We start from the raw sequence: 23,801 nt of genomic DNA, 5'->3' as shown, positions 1-23,801 counted from the left end.
CATAATCAAATGAGAATAAAAACATATCCTACCAGAACCTTTGGGACACAGCAAAAGCAGTGCTCAGAGGTCAGTTTATAGCAATAAATGCACACATACAAAAAGAAGAAAAGGTCAAAATCAAAACATTAACCTTACAACTTGAGCAAATAGAAAGAGGGCAGCAAAAGAATTCCTCAGGCACCAGAAGAAAGGAAATAAAAATTAGAACAGAATTAAATGAAATAGAGAATAGAAAAACAATGGAAAGAGTCAACAAGATCAAAAGCTGGTTCTTTGAAAAGACCAACAAAATTGATAAATCATTGTCCAAACTGACAAAAGAAAAACATGGGAGGGAGCAAACCCAAATAAGAAATGAGATGGGCAATATCACAAAGTACCCAACTGAAATTAAAAGAGTCATAACAGAATACTATGAAAAAATGTACTCTAACAAATTTGAAAACCTAGAGGAAATGGACAAATTTCTAGAAATATACTACCTACCTAAACTAACACAAACAGAGGTAGAACAACTAAATAAACCCATAACAAAAGAAGAGGTTGAAGAGGTAATTAGAAAACTCCCAACAAAAAAAAAAAAGCCCTGGCCCTGACAGCGTCGTGGAGAATTCTACCAAACTTTCAAAGAAGAGTTAACACCACTATTGCTAAAGGTATTTCAGAGCATAGAAAAGGATTGAATACTCCTAAACTCATTCTATGAAGCCAGCATAACCCTGATACCAAAACCAGGTAAAAACACCACAAAAAAAGTAAATTAAAGACCAATATCCCTCATGAACATAGATACAAAAATCCTCAACAAAATTCTAGTCAACAGAATTCAGCAACATATCAAAAAAATAATTTACCATGACCAAGTGGGATTCATACCAGGTATACAGGGATAGTTCCACCTTAGAAAAACAATCAATGTAATCCATCACATAAATAAACGACAAGAACCACATGATCTTATCAATTGATGCAGAAAAGGCATTCAACAAAGTTCAACACCGATTCATGATAAAAACTCTTAGCAAAATAGGAATAGAAGGGAAAATCCTCAACATAATAAAGGGCATTTATACAAAGCCAACAGCCAACATCATCTGAAATGGAGAGTCTGAAAGCATTCCCCTTGAGAACGGGAACCAGACAAGGATGCCCTTTATCACCACTCTTATTCAACATTGTGCTGAAGGTCCTACCAGAACAATTAGGCAAGAAAAAGAAATAAAGGGCATCCAAATTGGTAAGGAAGAAGTCAATTCCCGGGTTTGCTTGACTGGTGTTCTGTGTGGTCACCACCTTTTCAGAGTCAACAGCTGTTACGCTCAGATTGTAAGGTTGGTAGGAGCTCAACAACCCAGGGGAACTAGATTTTCAGTCAGAGCTGCAGGTATTCTTAAGAAACTTAAAAATTTTATATTATATAGGTAAAACATGAACATATTCTGATACAGTGGAAGTCCCCTCTGATCTACCTTTGCCATTGCAATATTATATAAAAAACACAATGTTGTGTATCTTTTAAAAACATAAATGACATCATACTATACCTTTAGTTTTGCAACTTGCATTTAAAAACATCTTGATCTTTTCATACCAATATAATATCTTCATGATTAATTGTGGCACACTATTAGTGTAGTTTTTTCCTTTTTTAACAGCTTTTTTGAGATATAATTCACATACCCTACAATCTGCCACAATCACACAGTCAATTTTAGAACATTTTCATCACCTCAGGAAGAAACCCCCATATCCTTTAGCTGTCATTCCCTAACTCCCACCTCCCTACCGCAGCCCTAAGCAACCACTACTTCCTACAGATTTCCCTATTCTGGAATCTATTCTGAGTAGAATATGGTCTTTTGTGACTGTTTCTTTCAGGTAGCATAATGTTTTCAAGATTCATCCATATTGTAGCATGTATCAGTACTTCATTGGTTTTTATGACTGAAAAATATACCACTGTATGCATATACTACATTTTGTTTATCCATTCATCTGTTGAGGGACACTTGTGTTGTTTCCACCTTTTGGCTTTTATGAACAACGCTGCTATATACATTAGTGTACAAGATTCTGTAGGGACATATGTTTTCATTTCTCAAGTATACACCTAGGAGTAGAAATGTTGGGACATATGGTAATTCCATGTTTAATCATTTGAGGAACTGCCAGATTGTTTTCCAAAGTGGCTGCACCATTTTATATTCCCACATTCTTGCCAACACTTATCTGATTTTTTTAATTTTAGACATGCCAGTGGGTGTGAAGTGGTATCTCACTGTGGTTTTGACTTGTATTTCCCTGATAACGAAAACCAAAACCCGTTGCCGTCGAGTTGATTCTGACTCATAACGACCCCATAGGGTATAGTTTATTTAACCATTTGTTTTTTCATGGAAATTATTGCTTGTTTCCATTTTTTGCTATTACAAAGCATGTTGGTAATTGATATCCTTTTACATGCCTCTTTACATATATATGTATTATTTGAGGAGACAGAAGTGGAATTGCTGGATTGAAGGATATGCATATGTAAAATATTAAAAATACTAAGTTGCCCTCAGAAAGTATTACTATCCTAAAATGTCCATCCATCCTGTATACAAGAGAGTACTCTTGTGACCAATTTGTTGGGTAAAAAATTTCATTTTTAAAGTTTCCATTTTTTATGTTTTCTGGTCATTTTTATTTCCTGTCCTGTGAGTTGCTTGATCATGTCCTTTGCCCATTTTTCTTTTGGGCTGTTTGTTTTTTAGTGTTTCAGATACGATTTTAAAAATTGATTTGTAGGTGTTCTTTATGCTCAGGATACTAATTCTTTGATATGTATTTTGCAAATATTATCTTTCAGTCTGTAACTTGTTCTAACTTTGTTTATACAGTTTTAAATTTTGATGGAATCAACTTTATTATAGATATTTAAAAATGGTTTTCTGGCTTTTGTGATTTATGTCTTGTTTTAAGAATACCTTCCTTAACCAAGCTTATAAAGATAGTTACCTATATTTTTTCTGCTACTTTCATAGTTCCCCCTCCCTGCCCCACTATATAGGTCTTTGATCCATCTGAGTTTTTTTCTTGTAGGTAGTTTTCATCTTTCTAAGTGGTATGAAGTAGGTGTTTAGCTCCCTAGCCTTGAAATGTACAACTGCCTCAACACTTTTATTGACTAATCCATCCATTATTCACTGATTTAAAATGCTATGTTTACTAAACTGGGTTGTTTCTGGATTCTTCATTTTTTCTTTTAATCTATTTTTCTGTAGTTCCACAAATACCACATTGTTTTTTAAAATCTCTAAAGCTTTATAATGTGTTTTAGAAAATCTGATAGGGTAAATTTCCCCTCATTATTCTTTTTTTGTGCATTTTGTCTTCCAGATGTATTTTAGAATTAATGTATCAAGTATAGAAAATCATGTTTGGGTTTTGATTGAAATTGCATTGAATTTATAAATTAATTTAGGAAAAAGAGGCTTCTTTAGAGTACACAGTTTTATCATCTAGGAATGTGGTATGTTTTCCCATTGTTTTGTTCTTCTATGCTTTTCAAGTCAAGTTTTATGCCATTCTCCATATAGAAGTATAAATGGCACATTTTGTTAGTTTTAGTCCTAGCTACTTGATTTTTTTTTTTTTTGTGAATGAAATTTTGTTGTTTTTACACATTGCAATTGGTTTTCCCTGGTGAGGAGGAATGCTATTATGTTTGGTATGTTAAACTTTTATCTGGCCAGTGGCATTATCTCTCTGCTGTGAGGTCATCAGCAGGAGTCTAAAACTGTTAATGAGCCCCTGAGTGGAAAATTGTCCTAGGTAGCGCCTACTTAGCCATCATCTTAGAAGTTGGTATTTTCCCATCTGTCTGGGGCTTATAGGAAGCAAGGTTTTGATATCAGCCAGGAGGAGCTCTGGCTAAGTATCAGACACCACCAGTAACAGCCTTGCAGCTTTGGAGTGAGCCGTCAGCTGGAGAGCAAACCAGCATGGAGGCCCTCTGCACGGTGCCACTTTCCCTTCTAGACTCTGGAGTCTCACTGTCTCTCGTTCATGAAACTACCTTTCATACAGTATTCTCTTACATTCTCTTCCAAGGAGTTTGAGGGAGTATTTGTTGTATTCTCAATTCATAAAGGAAGAAAACAGTTTTAAAGACTGCAAGATCAACCTTTACTTTAAAACTCGAGGTACAAGGCTTACTTTTGTGACTGATGAAAAGCTAAAGGGTGATCTGTTGACTCCCTGTTCCACCTGCATTGCCCCCCTTGGGGCAGGAAGAGGAGTCCAAGCAGTAGATACTACAGTTGCTCGAGTCCCAGGAAAACTTACAGAAGTTCCAAGGGAGTACACTTTTGCTCCTTCCTGGGGTTTCCTTCCAGGCAAGAATGCCATCACCATATGATTACCTACATTGATTTGACCCAAATCAACAGGAGAAATAACACATCGGTAATTCTAAGCTCATAGGGTCAAGTTAGCTTTTTATATATAACTGAAATTATTTCCCTTATGACCTCACCTCTACCAAACTCCTCAAACCTTTCCTCCAGGTGGAAGTTAATTAAACCATGAATGGGGTGGGAGTCCCACTGGTACTTGGAGTGAGGAGAGGGAGGACAAGTGGTGGTGCGTACACAGTTCAGCCCTGACAAAGACCTTAACTTTCTGATCAACCTACTACTTTGTTTTTGGTTCACCCCCCTCTTGTGGTCCCAAGAATATAAACATTCTGTAGTTGCAGTGGCTCTTCCATCCTGTTCTTTCTCTTCATAAAGTTTGATTGGTTCACTTTTCATAGAATTCGCTGACCCCACACATTCTCTTTCTACCAACAAACCTCCATACTTTTCATCACTGGTAGACCAGTGGTCTCCATGGTAAAGCTACTCCAGGAAATGCTTGGTTTGTGGAAAAAAATCACAGAGTTTATATGTATCTTTTATCCTTTTAAAATGTCTTTTTTGTGTGTTTTATAACATATACACTAGCACTCAGAAGATATATATTACTGAAAAATCAAAATTGGGAGATCATTGCTCTGGCCTGCTGATTTGCTACATTTTTTCTCTGATCACTATTACCCAGGCACCATCGTTCAGTATTATGGTCATCTGAGACTCAAGTCCCTTGTTAGGAGACAGACTGTTTGCAGCTATCCAACATCTGTATAGAAGGAAACCTGGTGGTACAGTGGTTAAGTGCTTGGCTGCTTACCCAAAGGTCGCTAACTGAAAGGTTGGTGGTTCAAATCCACCAGCCACTCTGAGGGAGAAAGATGTGGCAGTCTGTTCCGTAAAGATTTAGAGCCTTGTAATCCCTATGGTGCAGCTCTACTCTGTCCTATAGGATCATTATGAGTCAGAATTGTATATACAGGCTTTTAAGTTTCCCTTCATTTCCTGCTTTCCCCTTAGTTAATTTGGATACCACACTTTTCAATTCTGCACATGGTTACATTTCAGTTCCTAAGAATCCAAACTTAATCCTGTATTTTTCTGTTCTTTGTCACCCACGTACCATGATGTTTTACTTCCCTAGTCTACCCTTGACCCCAAGAGGGTACTTTTAGAATGCTTTTATCCCTCTCCCCAGTTTGGGATTTAGCAATGTCACCAGCATATTTTGTATCATTTTTAAAAACCAAAGCTATCTAGGACTGGGTTGGCCCTTCAAATGTACTGACTTAAGTCTGTTTAGCCTTTATTATCTCCCATTTGTAACATTTTCTCTTTTGGGACCTCCTATTACTCACACGTAGGTCTCCTGTATGTATTTTTTTTAGTCTCTTTTCCTTCATCATTTCCATTTTTACTTGCTATTCCAGGTTATTAATTTAGTCCCTGCTAGGAAGCATCCGTTTTTGGACCAGTGCCTGAGTTTTCATTATTGTTCAATGATGTTTAATGATGAAGTCTCTTCTGCTAAGTGCTTCTTCAGTGAGATCTGCCCACCCCAGATACTAGAATTCCCTGCCCTCAGAGCCTCCTCTGTGTGCCTGCTGTTGTCTATGTTTCCTAGTGGCCAGGCCATTATGATGTCCTGAGGAGTAGCAAAACGGTGAGTGGTGGGAGACCCAGCAGTGTTAGCTCTGCTAGGTCAGTGGTGAGAACTGGCAAACCATAATCCCTCTACTGAAGCCAGAGTTGGGAGTTGTCTGCAGGTCTCTCTGATTCATGGTTACCTGACCCCTAATCTGGTGGCCCTCCCAGGACTCCAGGCAAGTAGATATGGCCTCCCTCCCCAGGGGATTCTTACTTAGTTGGGGTTTTTGTTGTTTTTTTTTTTTTGCTGTTCTCCTTCAAGGAACCATGGAATTCTAGGCTTCAGGGCTGCTGTGTAGTTTTGCAGGTTGTTAACGACACGAGGGCATCTGGCTGAAGAGGCAAGTGGGTGCTGAAAGAATCTGTGTTCTTCTCACCAGGTGAGAGTGTGTCTGCCTGGAAGAAAGGCTGTAAATGAGTAATTTCCTGAATACGAATCAGCACAAAGCTGGTTCCTATGAGGCAGAGGTTAAGTACATCCCAGATTTCCAACTTCTCCAAGGTGCTGTGCCAATCTGTCTTCTCTGACACCAGTCACTTCCCATTCTTTCAGTACTCTCCTCCCCACGCACCCCCTTGGGTTTGGTAACTTGCTGCAACATCTCACAAAACTCATGAACTATATACTTAGTTAAGTGGTTTATTGGGATGCAGCTCAGAATAGGATGCAATTTGTAAGTAACAGGATATAACTCAGGAAGCAATTGGTCAATCAGAACAGCTTTCTCACAGGATAACCCTTGGAGCAAAAATGCTCCTTGCTGGTACAGTTCTCAGTCAGGACCTTGGACAATCTTCTGCTGCGGGGCCTCTCCCCTGTTGGCTTCTCTGCTGCTACGTAGCCCAGCTCACAGCCAGTGTGGCAGCTTGCTCAGTTCTCTTAGCTGCTCTGTGCGGTCAGGCCTCTTTCCTATGAGGCCTCTCCACAGCTAACTGGCCCAGCACATAGCCAATGTAGCAGTTTTGGGATCACTCAGCTCCCATGTGGCTCTGCTTCTCCACCAGCCCAGCTCTTAAGCAGCATCTCTCTCAACCAGTAAGCCTTTAAAACCTTAGCCATTTCAGCCTTTTATATATCCCAATCCTCATCAATTACAAGGTGGGGCCTCCCTCACCAGACTAGAGTTCAACCAATCCTCAATTCCTCATGAAATGTCAATCAACTCAGGTCTGTTAATTACCAGATAAAAGTATCAAAAGATCACTTGTTTACAGCTTACTCAGGAAACGTCAGTCAACCTGGGGAATCCCCTGGGCAAAAGTAACAAACCCTCTGGGGTAGAAAACACCTGCCCCTCCCCACCAAAGAACTTCTCCAAAGAACTAGGGTAAAGGTAACTCCTCAGGGCTTAGGGAAAAAATCTCCTAAGCTGTTTTTCCGAAGAACCAAGGCAAAAGGCCACAAGAAGGACTCATTTCACCACAGGCTGCCTTTTGATAATTTGTACAATGACGTTTTTTTTCTTCTTGCCAAGACAAGTGCCTCCAGGGCTGTGTTCCACCTGGCACAATGGTACAACTATAGAGGTGGGTGGCAGCCCTCCTGCACTGCTTGTCCCCTAGCTCTCTCTGGTGCCAAGGAGCAGCTAATTCTGTGCCCATCCCTTCCCAGAACTTGGAGTGGAACCTGCAGCCTCAGCTGCACCCACTCTCTGCAGATGGCTCACCTTGGCTGCTGTGTGACTCTGGAGAAAGAGCTAGGATGGAGAGAGGGGTAGCTGAGAGCTTGTCCTCAAGTGACATGAACCACAATTAGGCACCAGACACTCAGTAGATAAAAATGTTAGGTTATTTTTTTTAATTTCCCCCATAAAAATGGCATGGTGGCATCAGAGGTCCTCTAACTTCACAAAGCAGGGAGGAGAATCAAGATAAATGTCTTGGGCTGACTCCAGTGAGGTGGAGGTAAGACATACCTCCCCACTCCAACCTTTACCGATTCTGACACCAGCTGTCACTCCCACAGCACTACTTCTCTGCTGCGTTCAAAAATTCATTGTAATGGCCATACAGAACTCACAGTTACGGGGTTTATTAGGGAAATAAGAAGCTACAACTCGGGATCAGGATCAGGAAACATGCAGGCAAGGAAGGTCTTCCTTCTTCAGTGTAGGACAGCTCTCTCAGCTCCTCTTGGCCCTGTGAGGACAGGCCTCCTCTCTCGGTCCTTAGCTCTTGGCCTGGCCTCTGCCTTGCTTGGGCAAGTGTTACAAAGTTCTTTAGCTCTGCCAGTAAGTGCCTGGAGACACCCCATTTTGCCACGAAGGCTCCTGCCCAGAGGCTCTCAGCTCTCTCACTCTGTGGATGGGCACACCCACTGTAGCCGCTGCACTCTATGGGCCAGGAAGCTCATCTCACTGTCTCGAGCTGCTCTCCTGGTTCTGCTGCCACTGGACTCTGCTGTGCTTGCCACTGCTTCTCACTGTCTCCAGTGTTACAGCTCTCTCTGTCCCCTGGGTCTCGAAGATTCTCAGCGCAGGGACCCTGGGTTCAAAAGATGTGCTCTGCTCCTGGCTCTTCTTCTTGATGGTAGAGAGGTCACCCTCTGCCTCTCAGATTGGCTCCCTTTAAGCCTAGTGGGATGGCAAAATTGACCAATCAATCCCCTTGTTAGGATTCCATACACCTTATTTTCATGTTCTCACTCCCACAAGGGTTCCATGCACCTTATTTGCATTATGAGCAAGCTGTCCAATCCCCTTGGTGGGCCACAAACACATTTGCATAGTCCCACTCAGTCATTTTATGGGAGTCACAAGACTATGACTAGAAGGGCCTACACTGTACCCTTCTATACTTTTACTTACTATTAAACAATACAAACTCATGTTTATTTTTTTGAAAGTTGGCATATATAGTAAAGCAAAAGTAGAGCAGAAAAAAGTATCATATTTTAAAAAGGCATAAAATAAGCCTCAAATCCACTACTCAGAAGCAACTACTAGTGATAATTATACACATTTTCTAACCACTAAGATTTGAAAGTTTATCCACAGGTATCCACTCCCCTCCTCATACCCTTTTCAGAGACAACCACTATTATCAGAGGTATATCCTACTGTATGTTTACACAGATACATGTGTGTAGACTTATTTTTTTCCAGTCACAAATAACTGCATTCTCTAACACTGTTCTATATTTTGCTTTTTTCACTTAAAAATATACCTTGGAGATCTTTCCATATTAGTGTACTGCTTTATTCTTTTTGATAGTTTCATGGTATTCTCTTTTATTAGTATACCCACAATTTGCTTAACTTGTCCTAAACTGATGAACATTTGGAGTGGCTCAGTATTTTACTATTATAAACAGTGTTTCAATGTCTATTCTTCACACACCTCTTTTGGCATGTGGAGTAAATCTATAGGATAAATTACTATAAGGAGAAATGCTGGATCAAAGGGTATGTAATTTTACTAGAAATTGTCAGACTGCTCTCCATAGAGGTTGTCTACTGGCATGTCCACCAGCAATGTATAAATGGTTTTGTTTTGTTTAATGAATTGTTTACATAACTGAGATCATATTAGCTATACACATTTTTTAAAACTTCACATTATGCTAAAGTATTTTTTCACATCAAAATTATTCATAAACATCATTTAAAATTATAAATGTTCATTATAGAGAAATGACCTTACCAGTTAGTATTTACCGTTTGGATGTACCTCCTTTGATATATATATTTATTTATATACTTATACTTGTGTGTGTATATATATACAATTTATATTTAAGTATATTTAACAAAAATGGGATTGTACTATTTCTAATCCGCTTTTTAAAATTTAGCTATGTATTATTGTCACGGATTGAATTATATCCCCCCAAAAATGTGTGTATCAATTTCGCTGGGCCATGAGTCCCAGTATTGCATGGTTGTCCTCCATTTTGTGATTGTAATTTTATGTTAAAGAGGATTAGGGTGGGATTGTAACACCTTTACTAAGGTCACATCCCTGATCCAATGTAAAGGGAGTTTCCCTGGGATGTGGCCTGCACCACCTTTTATCTTACAAGAGATGAAAGGAAAAGGAGGGAAGCCAGCAGAGAGTTGGGGACCTCATAACAACCAAGAAAGCAGTGCTGGGGGCAGAGCATGTCCTTTGAACCTGGGGTCCCTGCATGGAGAAGCTCCTAGTCCAGGGGAACATTGATGAGAAGACTGACGGAGACAGAAAGCCTCTCCCTGGAGCTGACACCCTGAATTTGGACTTCTAGCCTACTAAACTGTGAAAAAATAAATTTCTCTTTGTTAAAGTTATCCACTTGTGGTATTTCTGTTATAGCAGCACTAGATGACTAAGACAATTGTGAACATTTTTCTTTGTCACTAAATACAATATCACTTGATTTTTCCAATTTTTCTATTATAAATAATACTGTGGTGATCTTGTGTATATAATTTTGTATTTCTAAATATTTCCTTAGGTCACAGAGTATGAGTTTTAAAAGCTCTTAATATATACTGAGAATTGCTTTCCAGGAAGGTTGGGTCAGTGTCAGGTCTTCCTAGCAGCAAGGTAGAAGCCAGCCTGTCCTACCATACCCTCGCCCTGTTAATGACTTGTTAGTGGCCACATTTTACTATGAAGGCTATTAGGAGCTACTGACACATTTTAAGTAGACAAATGACCTAACTAGATTTGCATTTTCGATTCTGCTTCAGGGCATAATAGCTTCGTCAGTCTCATTTAGCCCCTAGGAGGGATTCTAGATAATGGTGACACTTGGCAAAGTGAGGCACATTTGGGTGGAGACAACAAGGAGGTCTCTGACCTGTTGCTATGGAGAAAGCAAGTCAGAACTTCACGATCTGATAGGCAGAGGCTGGCAGAGGGAATCCTCACTGGACAATGCATGCCAGAAAAAATATGCTGGTGCCGCTGCTTAATGCCTAGTTACTGTTTAGGTCTCAGAATAATCACAGCAGCTAATATTTCTTGAGTGCTTACTGTGGGCGTCTTGGACCCTCTGCTATGCTCCTTCATGCATTACCTCATTCAGTCCTCTGAGGTTGGTACCATTATTATCCTCATTTGGCAGATGAGAGAACTGAGGCAGAGAAAGGTTAAGCACCTTGCCTGTGGTTACACTGCTGGCAATTCTGCCTTCAGACCCAGGCTTACCTGTCTACAGAGCCTGTGCTCTTCACCTCTGAGGGTCACTGCCTCTTGCCACTTCCCTGGACCCATTACCAAGACTTTGGGGGCAGTTCTGAGCCAGACCTGTCAGAGGGCTTTTGTTTGTAGCACAATTTTAAGGTTCTTGGGTGTTTAAAAAAAAAAAAAAAAAACAAAGTGCCAGACTTCTTCCTATTTCCTACTTCTCCCAAAAGATTAAGAGTTGGGAATTTCAACAATAAGCTCCTTGAAGGCAAGGCCCACGTCATAATCATCTCTTCATGAACAAGCACTCACCACGGTGAGTGACAGTGGGTGCTCCAATAAATGACTGTGGTGTTAAATAAAATTTTCCCTAGATTAAAGTTCTGATAAATAAGCCACAAAAACAAAAGAAATTACAGTTGAAATCATTCAGTATAGACTGTATGTGTGTGTGGTGAGCTCCAGTTTTTGGAAACAACGTAAAACACTGAATCACATCTGTAAAGTGTTTTCCCTTTTTGGAACATGTCTACATTCACTTATAATAATAGCTGCTACTAAGTGCTAACAATGTGCCAGGCTCTGTGCTAGGTGTTTGACATACACTGTATCAGTATGTAATTTGTTGTACACAAGAACTTGACAAGCTAGCATAGTATCTATTATTATCCTTGTTTTTTTTTTTTTTTTTTTTTTTTTGTGTGTGTGTGTTTCTTTTTTCCCAGAGGAAGCAGCTCAATTTTGGATATCCCATGGCCCTTCCTGCACGCTTTCCTTTTATTAGGGATTGAACAGAGCAGACCTCCGTGAGGCCCAGTGAGGTGTGACCTTCTTTGCGTCAGGGAGATAAAGGCAGATCCCCAGGTTTCCTGGTCCTTTCCTCGTTTGTTCCTTGGATCTCAAAATTCTTCAAGACTTCAGAGGAAGTGCAGTGAGTTGATTCTCATGTACCGGGAGAAGAAAACATAGAGGTGACGGAACCAGAGGAGCTGGCTGCGGTGGCAGGACATGGCTCTCTACAAGAATCAAAGAGAACCAGTTAGGGAACATTTGCACTGAAGCTGGTTCTATTACCTTTAGTTTTGGCTTCATCTTTAATCTTCCTCCCTCTAGAATCCCTTAAGCTATAGCCTTATATGGCTTCTTTATATCACACACAAACCTCTCTAGACTACCTCCAATCACTGCTTCCTTTTCCTTTCTCCTAATTGCTTCCCTCTGATCACAGCAAGTGGTAATAGTGGTAGCTGGAGCACTCACTGTGCTGCCAGGAAACTGGCAGAGCAATTTACATTCATTATCTCAATTTAACAGCCCTGTAAGTGAAGTATTATTATTGCTTTTTTTTTGTTTGAATAGATGAGGAAACACATGGATTTCAAATAGCTAGTTGGTAACAGAGCTGCACTTTGAACCCAGAGCCATCTGATTGACTCTAGAGCCTCCATTCTTAATCACTTTGCTCTACCACCTCCCATAGATATAATACAAACAGGGATATTTTATTGGAAGCAAGCTAGAATATTGTCCCCAAACTCCTCTGAATTAGGTAAGCTGACAAATTACCATCACTATTAAAAGAAAAAAAAAAAAAGAGGAACAGCACACAGAGGTGTGGGTTCTCCTTCCCACCTACTAGGGGAAATGTGTGTTATTTTATTATTCAGACCTAGTGTAGTTCAGTTTCATTTAGGCAGAATAGATTATAGTCACTGATTGAACTAGATATAACATATATAAAAGGCAATTGCCTGTTTTTTTCTAAGTACCATAATTAAAACTTCCCTCTAAGGTAGTATCATTGCAAACTTTTATGCAAAGAACTCATTTTATAATCATTGTCAGAACACATGTGGCTTTAGTGATGTAAATACACCTGTGATAACCAAGCTTTAAATTATAAAAGGAATTGGGGCAGAACTAGGGTCGCTATGAGTAGGAATCCATGGCAATAGGTTTAGTTTTTTTTTTTGGTTTATCACCACTGAATATAGTGAAGCAGAATATTATATAACCTTGTTTCAACGGGAAATATGACTTATTTTTTTTTTAAATTGTACTTCAGGTGAAGGTTTACAGAACAAATCGTTTCTCATGAAAGACTTAATTTTTTAAATGAAATTTACTATCAGAAAAAAAATTGATGCATGAACTCACCAGATAAGTTAAAAATTTGAAGATCATAATAAAAACAAAATGTTTACTTTAAAAAACACTTGATTTGTCTACTTGTAATAGTTACCAGGTTACAAGAGTTTCCCAAATCATGCTGCCCAAGTGGCTTATGTCTTTAGACTCCCTAATCTTTCAGTGATTTTTAGCACTCATTCAAGAAGTTGGGTATTTGAGGGAATTATATATTTATTGTCAATTTGGTTTTTTACAAACTATTTTTCTATTACTTTTTGTTCAGATTTTCCAAGGGAACACCAAAAAATATCAAAATTGTATATGCAGTTTTGTATTTCTGCCTTTTCCCCTTAACATTGTACTTGTAGCATTGTCACTAAATACCCTTCAAAACTTATGATTTTACTGGTTATGTAGTACTGTATCATTCATCTGCAAAACATTACTTCCTCTTTTGGCTATCACCAATTATGCTAATGAACATCCTTGCACATAAATCTGTGGACTCATCTTTGTTCATTTCTAGGATTAAATACTAGAAGTAAAAACTGAGTCAGGGTAAGCATACATTTATTTAAATTATGCAAGTAAAACAGGATTTTATAAAAGTTTTTAAAAATTAAAAAAAAAAAAAATTAACTCACATGAAATTCTACCACCCAGATAATCTTTGGATGCTCTTTGACTTTTCACACACATATATGTATGTGGGTGTATGTGTGTATTATTGCTCTGTAACCTATTTTTTCCCCACTGAATGTATCAAAAATATCAAAGAGTAAGTACAATTTCTGAGAAGTCATCTAACACTTCCCAGAAAGGCTGTACCAATTTACACATCTGTTTCATTTAACTTTCCAACAATGGGTTCTATCATTTAATCCTTTCCGCTTTGCTACCAAAATGTTATTACTTTTAATTTTGTTTTTTAAATTTTACTGTGGTGAAAATATACTTAACAAAACATACACCATCTCAATTTCTACGTGTACAATTCAGTGACACTGGTTACATTAATCATGCTGTGCAACCATCACCACTATCCTTTCCCAAATCATTCCATCACCATTAACATAAATTCAATGCCTCTAAGCTACAACTCCCCTTTTTCCCTTCCCTCTGACCCCTGGTAACCACTAATAATCTTTGGTTTCTATATATTTGCTTATTTAATATAAGTAAGATCATATAATATTTGTCCTTTTGTGACTGACTTATTTTGCTCGGCATGATGTTTTCAAGGTTCATCCATGCTGTGGCTTGCATCAGGACTCCATTTCTCTTTATGGCTGGGTAGTATTCCATTGTGTGTATACATCACATTTTGTTTATCTGTTCATCTGCTGACACACATTTCACTTGTTTTCACCTTTTGGCTATTGTGAAAAATGCTGCAATGAACATTGGTGTACAGGTTTCTGTTTGCAATCCTGCTTTCACTTCTTCTGGGTATATATCTAGGATTGGGATTGCTGGGTCATATGATAGTTCTATGTTCAACTTTTTGAGGAACCACCAAACTGTTCTCTACAGTTGCTGCACCATTTTACATTCCTACCAGCAAAGGATGAGGGTACTTTTAATTTTCTTACCATCAAAATAATTCAGGTGTTCTGATGTGGTCAAGATAAGGCAGCAAAATTATGCTTCCTGTTCCAAACACATAGTAGTGGTAGAGAAAAATGTAAACAGAAGACAAAAAAGACATGAATGGGCTAAAAAATAAGCCAAATAGAACCATGAACCAAAAGAACACGAACACAAAGCTGTAAGAGTGGCTCGGCTGAGTGTTCACTGGCTAAAGGCCCAGAAGCAGCCTTGGCGGCTAGGATTTCTGCTTCTGAAGGTGACTAACTGAAAGGACTCTGCTGTACAGGGCACCCAGACTCCCTGTGAAAGCAGGCCGGGCTGCAGCTTGTAGCAAGTTGAATGTCTTGAGATCAGCACCTAGACCAAATAACCTGCTGTCTCTGTGACTGACTCTAAGACCTGATTCTGGCTGCCAAGTAACTGCAAAATCTCTAGACAGGGAGAGGGAGTACAGAGGAAGAGGGAAGAAAATTCAACAAATTCAACAAAATAATACCTTCCCCCTTACTTGCAAATAAAAATTCCTGAAGACATGAAATAATTTAATGCAAAGAAAGAAAGCCAACAAAATAAGCAATCACCATCAGAACATATTCTAGATGAAAATAATTTTACAGAACAGTGTGTCAAAGACAAAAATAATTATGTTTAGAAAGTTTAATGGGCTAAATAGGGAAATAACCTTAAGAAAGAATAAGAAATTATGAAATAATAAGCAGATGTGAAACAATAGGTTGACATAAAGTAAAAAATTAGACATTTTGGAAATGAAAACAAAATACGAAACAGAGAAAAAATTTGAAAAAACAATTAAGAGACATGAAGCATAGATTAATAGACCCCAATGCATATTTGGTAGGAGTCCCAGAAGAGAATGGAGGAATTTCTACAAGGGATATCTGAATAGATAATAGATGAGGACTTTCCAGAATTGCTGAAAGATATGGGTCTGCATGGGTCCTCAGTTTGAGAATACTGAGCAGAATAAATATAAACAAATCTACCCTAGGCATATGGCAATAAGACTGCAGAACCTAGAAATATAGAGAGAATCTTAAAAGTTAACACATGAGAGAGATAACTACGCATGAGTGAGATTATACTGACAGCAGGCTCCTCATCAGCAACAGATGTTGCCAAAAGACAAGGAAATGACATCGTCAAACATGCTGAGAGAAAATAACTCAACACCTAAACTTTTATTTCCAGCCAAACTCATTCAAAAGACAGGATATTCCAACATTCAAAAGCTAAGAGAATTTGCCTTCTTTAGACAGTCACTGAAAGAATTACTAAAGAATATGCATCAGCAAAAAGAAAAGTGAACCTAAGGGAATGTGTGGGATATAAGAAATGACAGAGGGCCAGGAATCAAGTATATGTCAGTAATAATATTCTAAACTACAATAATGAGAATGGAGGAAGGCATTGGTCAGTGTGTAGTTAAGACATGCTGTATTTCTTGTGGGGGGAAGGACAAACATTGAATAAGTCTCTGCTTTGAATTTAACCTAATCTATCTATCTATCTATCTATCTATCTTACCTATCCATCCCTCCATCCATCTATCTATCTATAGCTTCCAAACCAACAGGTGGAGAAAGGAGGGAAAAGGACTATAGAAAAGTTGACCAGCAGAAGGCAGGTAAAGGGAGAGGGACGAGTGGGAGGAGAATGTTGAATTGAAAACACAAAATAAGTAGAAATAAGCTCAAATATATCAGTAATTACAAATAAAAATAAATCAAATATACTCATGATAGGATATTTCATAGCAAGATTTTAAAAAATTCCAATTATATGCTGCTTACAGACACAGCTAAAAATCATGACCAAGTGGGATGCGTACCAGGTATGAAAGGATGGTTCAACATTAGAAAATCAATCAACGTATAATCCACCGCAAAAATAAAATAAAAGAATCACATGATCCTCTCAGTCGATGCAGAAAAGGCATTCAACAAAGTCCAACACCCACTCCTGATAAAAACTCTTAATAAAATAGGTACAGAAGAGAAATTCCTCAACATAATAAAGGGCATCTATATAAAACCAACAGCCAACTTTATTCTCAATGAAGAGAGGCTGAAATCATTTCCCCTGAGACCAGAAACAAGACAAGGATATCCTTTATCACCATTCCTACCTAACACTGTGCTGGAAGTCCTAGCTAGAGCAATAAGGCAAGAAAAAGAGATAAAAAGGGGATCCAAATTGGTAAGGAAGAAATAAAACTGTCCCTATTTGAGGATGATATGATACTATACATAGAGAACCTAAAAGACTCCAGAAGAAAACTACTGGAACTAATAGAAAGATTCAGCGGAGTAGCAGGACACAAGATCAACATACAAAAATCAGTTGGATTCCTATACACCAACAAAGAGAACTACGAAAAGAAAATCAGGAAAACAATACCATTTATAATAGCCCCTAAAAAAAAATAAAGCACTTAGGAATAAATCTAACCAGGGACACAGAAGACCTATACTAAGAAAACTACAAAATATTACTGCAAGAAACCAAAAGAGACCTACATTTAAAACATACCATTCTCATGGACAGGTAGACTCAACATTGTGAAAATCTCAATTCTACCCAAAGCAATCTATAAATACAATGCAATCCTGATCCAAATACCAACAGTATTCTTTAACGAGATAGAAAAAAATAATCATTAATTTTGTATGGAAAGGAAACAGGCCTCGGATAAGTAAAGCACTATTGAAGAAGAACAAAATAGGAGGACTTGACTACCTGGCCTCAGAACCTACTATACAGCTACAGTAGTCAAAACAGCCTAGTACTGGTACAACAGACGCATTGACCAACGGAACAGAATCAAGAACCCAGATGTAAATCCATCCACCTATGGTCACCTGTTTTTGACAAAGGCCCAAAGTCCATTAAATGGGGAAAAGACAGTCTTTTTAACAAACAGTGTTAGCAAAACTGGATGTCCATCTGCAAAAAAATGAAACAGGATCCATACCTCACACCAGACTCAAAAAATAAGTCAAAGTGGATCAAACACCTAAATACAAAACTGAAAACTAGGAAGATCATAGAAGAAAAATAGGGTCAATGCTAGAGGCCCTAATACATGGCATAAATAGGATACAAACCATAACTAACAATACCAAACACCAGAAGATATGCTAGATTACTGGGATATTCTAAAAATTAAACACTTATGCTCATCAAAAGACTTCACCAAGAGAGTTAAAAGAGAAACTACAGACTGGGAAAAAATTTTCGGCTATTACAAATCCGACAAAGGTCTAATCTCTAAAATCTATAGGAAAATCCAACACCTCTACAAAAAAAGACAAATCCAATTAAAAAACGGGCAAAGGATATGAACAGACACTTCATCAAAGAAGACATTCAGGAGCTAACAGACACATGAGGAAATGCTCGCGATCACTAGCCATTGTTGTTGTTGTTAGGTGCTGTCAAGTCAGTTCCGACTCATAGCGACCCTACGCACCACAGAAGGGAACACTGCCTGGTCCTGCGCCATGCTCACAATCGTTGTTATGCTTGAGCCTACTGTTGCAGCTACTGTGTCAATCCATCTCATTGGGGGTCTTCCTCTTCACTGACCCTCTACTTTACCAAGCATGATGTCCTTCTCCAGGGACTGATCCTTTCTGACAACATGTGCAAAGTATGTAAGATGTAGTCTCACCATCCTTGCTTCTAAGGAGCATTCTGGTTGTCCTTCTTCGAAGACAGATTTGTTCGTTCTTTTGGAAGTCCATGGTATATTCAATATTCTTCACCAACACCACAATTCAAAGGCGTCAATTCTTCTTCGTTCTTCCTTACTCCTGTCCAACTTTTGCACGCATATGATGCGATTGAAAATACCATGGCTCGGGTCAGGTGCACTTTAGTCTTCAAGGTGACATCTTTGCTTTTCAACATTTAAAGAAGTCTTTTGCAGCAGATTTGCCCGATGCAATGCGTCTTTTGATTTCCTGACTGCTGCTTCCATGGGTGTTGATTGTGGATCCAAGTAAACTGAAATCCTTGACAACTTCAATCTTTTCTCCATTTATTATGATGTTGCTTATTGGTCCAGTTGTGAGGATTTTTGTTTTATGTTGAGGTAAAATCCATACTGAAGGCTGTGATCTTTGATCTTCACCAGTAAGTGCTTCAAGTCCTCTTCATTTTCAGCAGGCAAGGTTGTGTCATCTGCATGTCACCAGTTATTAGTCTTCCTCCAATCCTGATGCTGCGTTCTTCTTCATGTAGTCCAGCTTCTTGGATTATTTGCTCAGCATACAGATTGAATAGGTATGGTGAAAGAATGCAACCCTGATGCACGCCTTTCCTGACTTTAAACCACACAGTATCCCCTTGTTCTGTCTGAACAACTGCCTCTTGATCTGTGTACACATTCCCTCATGAGCACAATTAAGTGTTCTGGAATTCCCATTCTTCACAATGTTATCCATAATTTGTTATGATCCACAGAATCGAATGCCTCTGCATAGTCAATAAAACTCAGGAAAACATCTCTCTGGTATTCTCTGCTTCCAGCCAGGATCTATCTGACATCAGCAATGATATCCCTGGTTCCACGTCCTCTTCTGAATTCGGCCTGAATTTCTGGTGGTACCCTGTCGACATACCACTGCAGTCACTTTTGAATGATCCTTAGCAAAATTTTACTTGTATGGGATATTAACGATATTGTTCGATAATTTCCACATTCGGTTGGGTCACCTTTCTTGGGAATAGAAATAAATATGGATCTCTTCCAGATGGTTGGCCAGGTAGCTGTCTTCCAAATTTCTTGGCATAGATGAGTGAGCACTTCCAGTGCTGCCTCTGTTTGTTGCAACATCTCAGTTGATATTCCGTGAATTCCTGCAGCCTTGTTTTTCGCCAATGCCTTCAGTGCAGCTTGGACTTCTTTCTTCAGTGCCATCGGTTCCTGATCATATGGTACCTCCTGAAACGGTTGAACATCGACCAATTCTTTTTCTTGTAGTAACTCTGTGTATTCCTTCCATCTTCTTTTGATGGTTCCTGAGTCATTTAATATTTTCCCCATAGAATCTTTCACTATTGCAACTTGAAGCTTGAATTTTTTCTTCAGTTCTTTCAGCTTGAGGAATGCCGAGCGTGTTCTTCCCTTTTGGTTTTCTATCTCTAGCTCTTTACACATGTCATTATAATACTTTAACTTCTCGAGCTGCTCTTTGAAGTCTTCTGTTCAGTTCTTTTACTTCATCATTTCTTCCTTCTGCTTTAGCTACTCAACATTCAAGAGCAAGTTTCAGAGTCTCTTCTGACATCCATTTTGGCCTTTTCTTTCTTTCCTGTCTCTTTAACGACCTCTTGCTTTCTTCATGTATGATGTCCTTGATGTCATTCCACAACTCATCTGGTCTTGGGTCATTAGTGTTCAATGCGTCAAATCTATTCTTGAGATGGTCTCTAAATTTAGGTGGGATATACTCAAGGTCATACTTTGGCTCTTGTGGACTTGTTCTAATTTTCTTCAGTTTCCACTTGAACTTGTAGATGAGTAATTGATGATCTGATCCATAGTCAGCCCCTGGCCTGGTTCTGACTGGTGATATTGAGCTTTTCCATCGTCTCTTTCCACAGATGGAGTCGATTTGAAACCTGTCTACCATTGGTGACCCTGATGGTATCTGAGTACCGGTGGCATAGCTTCCAGCATCACAGCAACACACAAGCCCCCAAAGTATGACAAACTGACACACAAGTGGGGACACTAGCCATTAAAGAAATGCAAATCAAAACAACAATAAGATACCATCTCACCCCAACATTACTGGCATGAATCAAAAAAAAAAAAAAAAAAACTAGAAAATAACAAATGTTGGAGATGTGTGGGGAGACTGGAACTCTTACGCATTGCTGATGGGAATGCAAAATGGTACAACTATTTTGGAAAACAACATGGAGCTCCCTTAAAAAGCTAGAAATAGAAATACCATACGATCCAGCTATCCCACTCCTAGGAACATATCCTAGAGAAAGAAGAGCTGTCACATGAATGGATATATGCACTCCCATGTTCACTGCAGCATTTTTCACAATAGCAAAAAAATGGAAACAACCTATGTCCATCAACAGATGAATGGATAAACAAACTATGGTACATACACACAATGGAATACTACACAACGATAAAGAACAATGAGGGATCTGTGAAACATCTCACAGCATGGATGACTCTGGATGGCATTTTGCTGAGTAAAATAAGTCAATCATAAAAGGACAAATACTGTACCAGACCACTATTATAAAAACTCATGAAAAGGTTTAAAACAGGAAGAAACAATGTTTGATGGTTGTGAGGGAGGGGAGCACTGGGGAGGGAAAACCACTAAATAGACAATAGATAAGTAGTAACTTGGTGAAGGGTAAGATGGTACACAATATGGGGGAAGTCAGCACAACCTGACCAAGGCAAGGTCATGGAAGCTTCATAGACACATCCAAACTCCCTAGGGGACCAAATTACTGGGCTGAGGGCTAGGGACCATGGTCTCGGGGGACATCTAGCTCAACTAGCATAACACGGTTCATAAAGAAAATGTTCTACCTCCTACTTTGGTAAGTAGCATCTGGGGTCTTAAAAGTTTGTGAGTAGCCACCCAAGATACTCCACTGGTCCCACCCAGTCTGAAGCAAGGGAGAATGAAGAAAACCAAAGACACAAGGGAAAGACTAGTCCAAAGGACTAATGGACCACAACTACCACAGCCTCCACCAGACTGAGTCCAGCATAACTAGATGGTGCCTGGCTACCACCATCAACTGCTCTGACAGGGATCATAATAGAGGGTCCTGGACAGAGCTGGAGAAAAATGTAGAACAAAATTCTGACAAAAGAAGACCAGAACTATTGATCTGACAGAGACTGGAGAAATCCTGAGAGTATGGCCCCAGGACACACTTTTAACTCAGTACTGAAGTCACTCTAGAGGTTCACCCTTCAGCCAAAGATTAGACAGACCCATAAAACAAAATGAGACTAAATGGGCACACCAGCCCAGGGGCAAAGACGAGAAGGCAGTAGGGGGCAGGAAAGCTGGTAATGGGGAACCCAAAATTGAGAAGGGGAGAATGTTGACATGTCATGGGGTTGCCAACCAATGTATCAAAACAATATGTGTATATTTAATGAGAAACTAATTTGCTCTGTAAACCTTCATCTGAAGCACACATACACAAACAGTCTTTTGAAAAGGACATTCATCCACAAAAAATAAGAAAAATGGTTAATATACACGTTCTGTTTCCATTTGCCAGCAGTCCTCATTACAGACAGGACAAGGAAATTTTTAAAATAATTTCTCTTTTCTTAAAACCTTAACCTATGTTCCAATTTGTGAAGTTGCTACTACAAGGTCCTGAAAGCATTTATTCCCTATAAATACAAGTGGTTTATTTCTTTTCACTAGTCAGCTTATTCTAAAATAATTCTTTTGAAAGGTTTCAAATTTAAGGCTAAAATATTACAGGATAATAATGATGGCTGCAGAACTTGAACACAATTAATGTCATGGCACTGCACATATAAAGAATGTTGAAATGGCAAACGTTTTATATATATATATATTACAATAAAAATCACAGCAAAAGGTTGAAAATAAAGGGATAAAAAAGCATAAACCATGCAGATGCTAACCTAAAGCAAGCTACTACAGCAATGTTAATATGAAAATAGAATTTAAGGCAAAAACCACTGATAAAGACATTACAGGATAATAAAAGGAATAATCTGTTAAAGAAGATACAGCAACTTTGATCTTTTTATGCACCTGAAAACATACAGAGCAAAAATTGACAAATGGACAAATCTAGACCCAGGATGAGAGATTTTTAACACACTTGTATCAAAAAATAATAGATCAAAAAGTCACAAGATTAATAAGTATACATAAGTTTTGATCAACATAAGTACTTAAGCTTGATCCCCAAGTTATATCTAGAACTCTGAATGCAACAAACTGAAAATACACATTCTTTTTAGGTACACATTAACATTTACAAAAATTGATTATGAACTGGTCACTAAGGAAATTTCAATAAATTTTTAAAAATTAGTGTTACATAAACCACATTCACCGATCACAAAACAATTAGAAATTAACAATATATACACACACACACATTTGTAAACTCTAAAATACACCCTAAAAACCTCACAGATTAAAGAGGAATTCACAGTGGAAACTATATATATATAACCAAACAGCAGTGAGGTGCTGCTAAAAGGTGCGCTTGAGGGAAATTAGCTGTAGTAAAGTGGGTTTTTTTTTTTTTAAAGACTGAAAATGAAAATAAAAGTAATCTTTCAAGTTCAAGAAGTTAAAAAAAGAACAAAGTAAACATAAATAATAAGTAGAAAGGCTGAAATAAAGAAAAGAATAGAAATTAATGGACTATCAAAGAAAGAAAAGAATTAATAAGACCAACAGACAGGAATGGTATCTGTTTCTGTTCAACACTGCATTCTCAGCATCTAGCAAAATGTCTCTTAGTAGGTGTCTGAGGTTGGGTTCTCTAGAAAAGCAAAACAAGTGAAGCATATATATATCTACACACAAACACACAGATAGAGAGAAAAGGGAGAGAGGAGATTTATTTCAAAGAAATGGCTCACATGCTTGTAGAGGCTGGCAAGTCCCAAACCTGTGGATCAGGTGTCAGGCTGGAGGCTTCTCCTGACTCATGTAGCTGCAGGGGCTGACAAAGCCCAGATCAGCAGGCAATATGGCAGGCTGCTGGCTGAAGTCCCAAGAACCAGAGATCAGATGATGACAAGCCAGATGCAGGATCCAGAATGAGCAAAAGCCAGCGAGCTTCGTTAAAATGTCCATACATATTGGATGCAGACCATAGCCCCAAGGAAACTCCTCTTACAGCTGA

At 38.7% G+C, this 23,801-nt stretch overlaps 1 protein-coding gene across 4 annotated transcripts in view; it reads right to left on the bottom strand.

Moving 5' to 3' along the window:
- Positions 1-8,259: 8,259 nt before the first annotated feature.
- PIGL (phosphatidylinositol glycan anchor biosynthesis class L) overlaps positions 8,260-23,801 on the bottom strand; it is a 105,250-nt gene continuing 89,708 nt past the window's right edge. For 2 of the 4 annotated variants that reach the window (XR_002824047.1, XR_002824048.1), the window contains 2 exons: positions 11,956-12,169; positions 8,260-8,617 (listed from right to left, as the gene is read on the bottom strand). Coding sequence is in view for 2 of the 4 variants with exons in the window: in XM_023731061.1 (XP_023586829.1) it covers positions 12,063-12,169 (107 nt within the window). In the remaining 2 variants the exon portion in view is untranslated. Of the gene's footprint in view, positions 8,618-11,827; positions 12,170-23,801 lie in introns of those variants that run through there. The other 2 variants (XM_004375963.2, XM_023731061.1) reach the window with 1 other exon arrangement.

This window comes from Trichechus manatus, unplaced genomic scaffold, assembly GCF_000243295.1.
Source record: "Trichechus manatus latirostris isolate Lorelei unplaced genomic scaffold, TriManLat1.0 scaffold00040, whole genome shotgun sequence".
Classification (NCBI taxonomy): Eukaryota; Metazoa; Chordata; class Mammalia; order Sirenia; family Trichechidae; genus Trichechus; species Trichechus manatus.
Note: the sequence above shows the minus strand (reverse complement) of the source record. Positions and strands in the feature narration are given on the sequence as shown.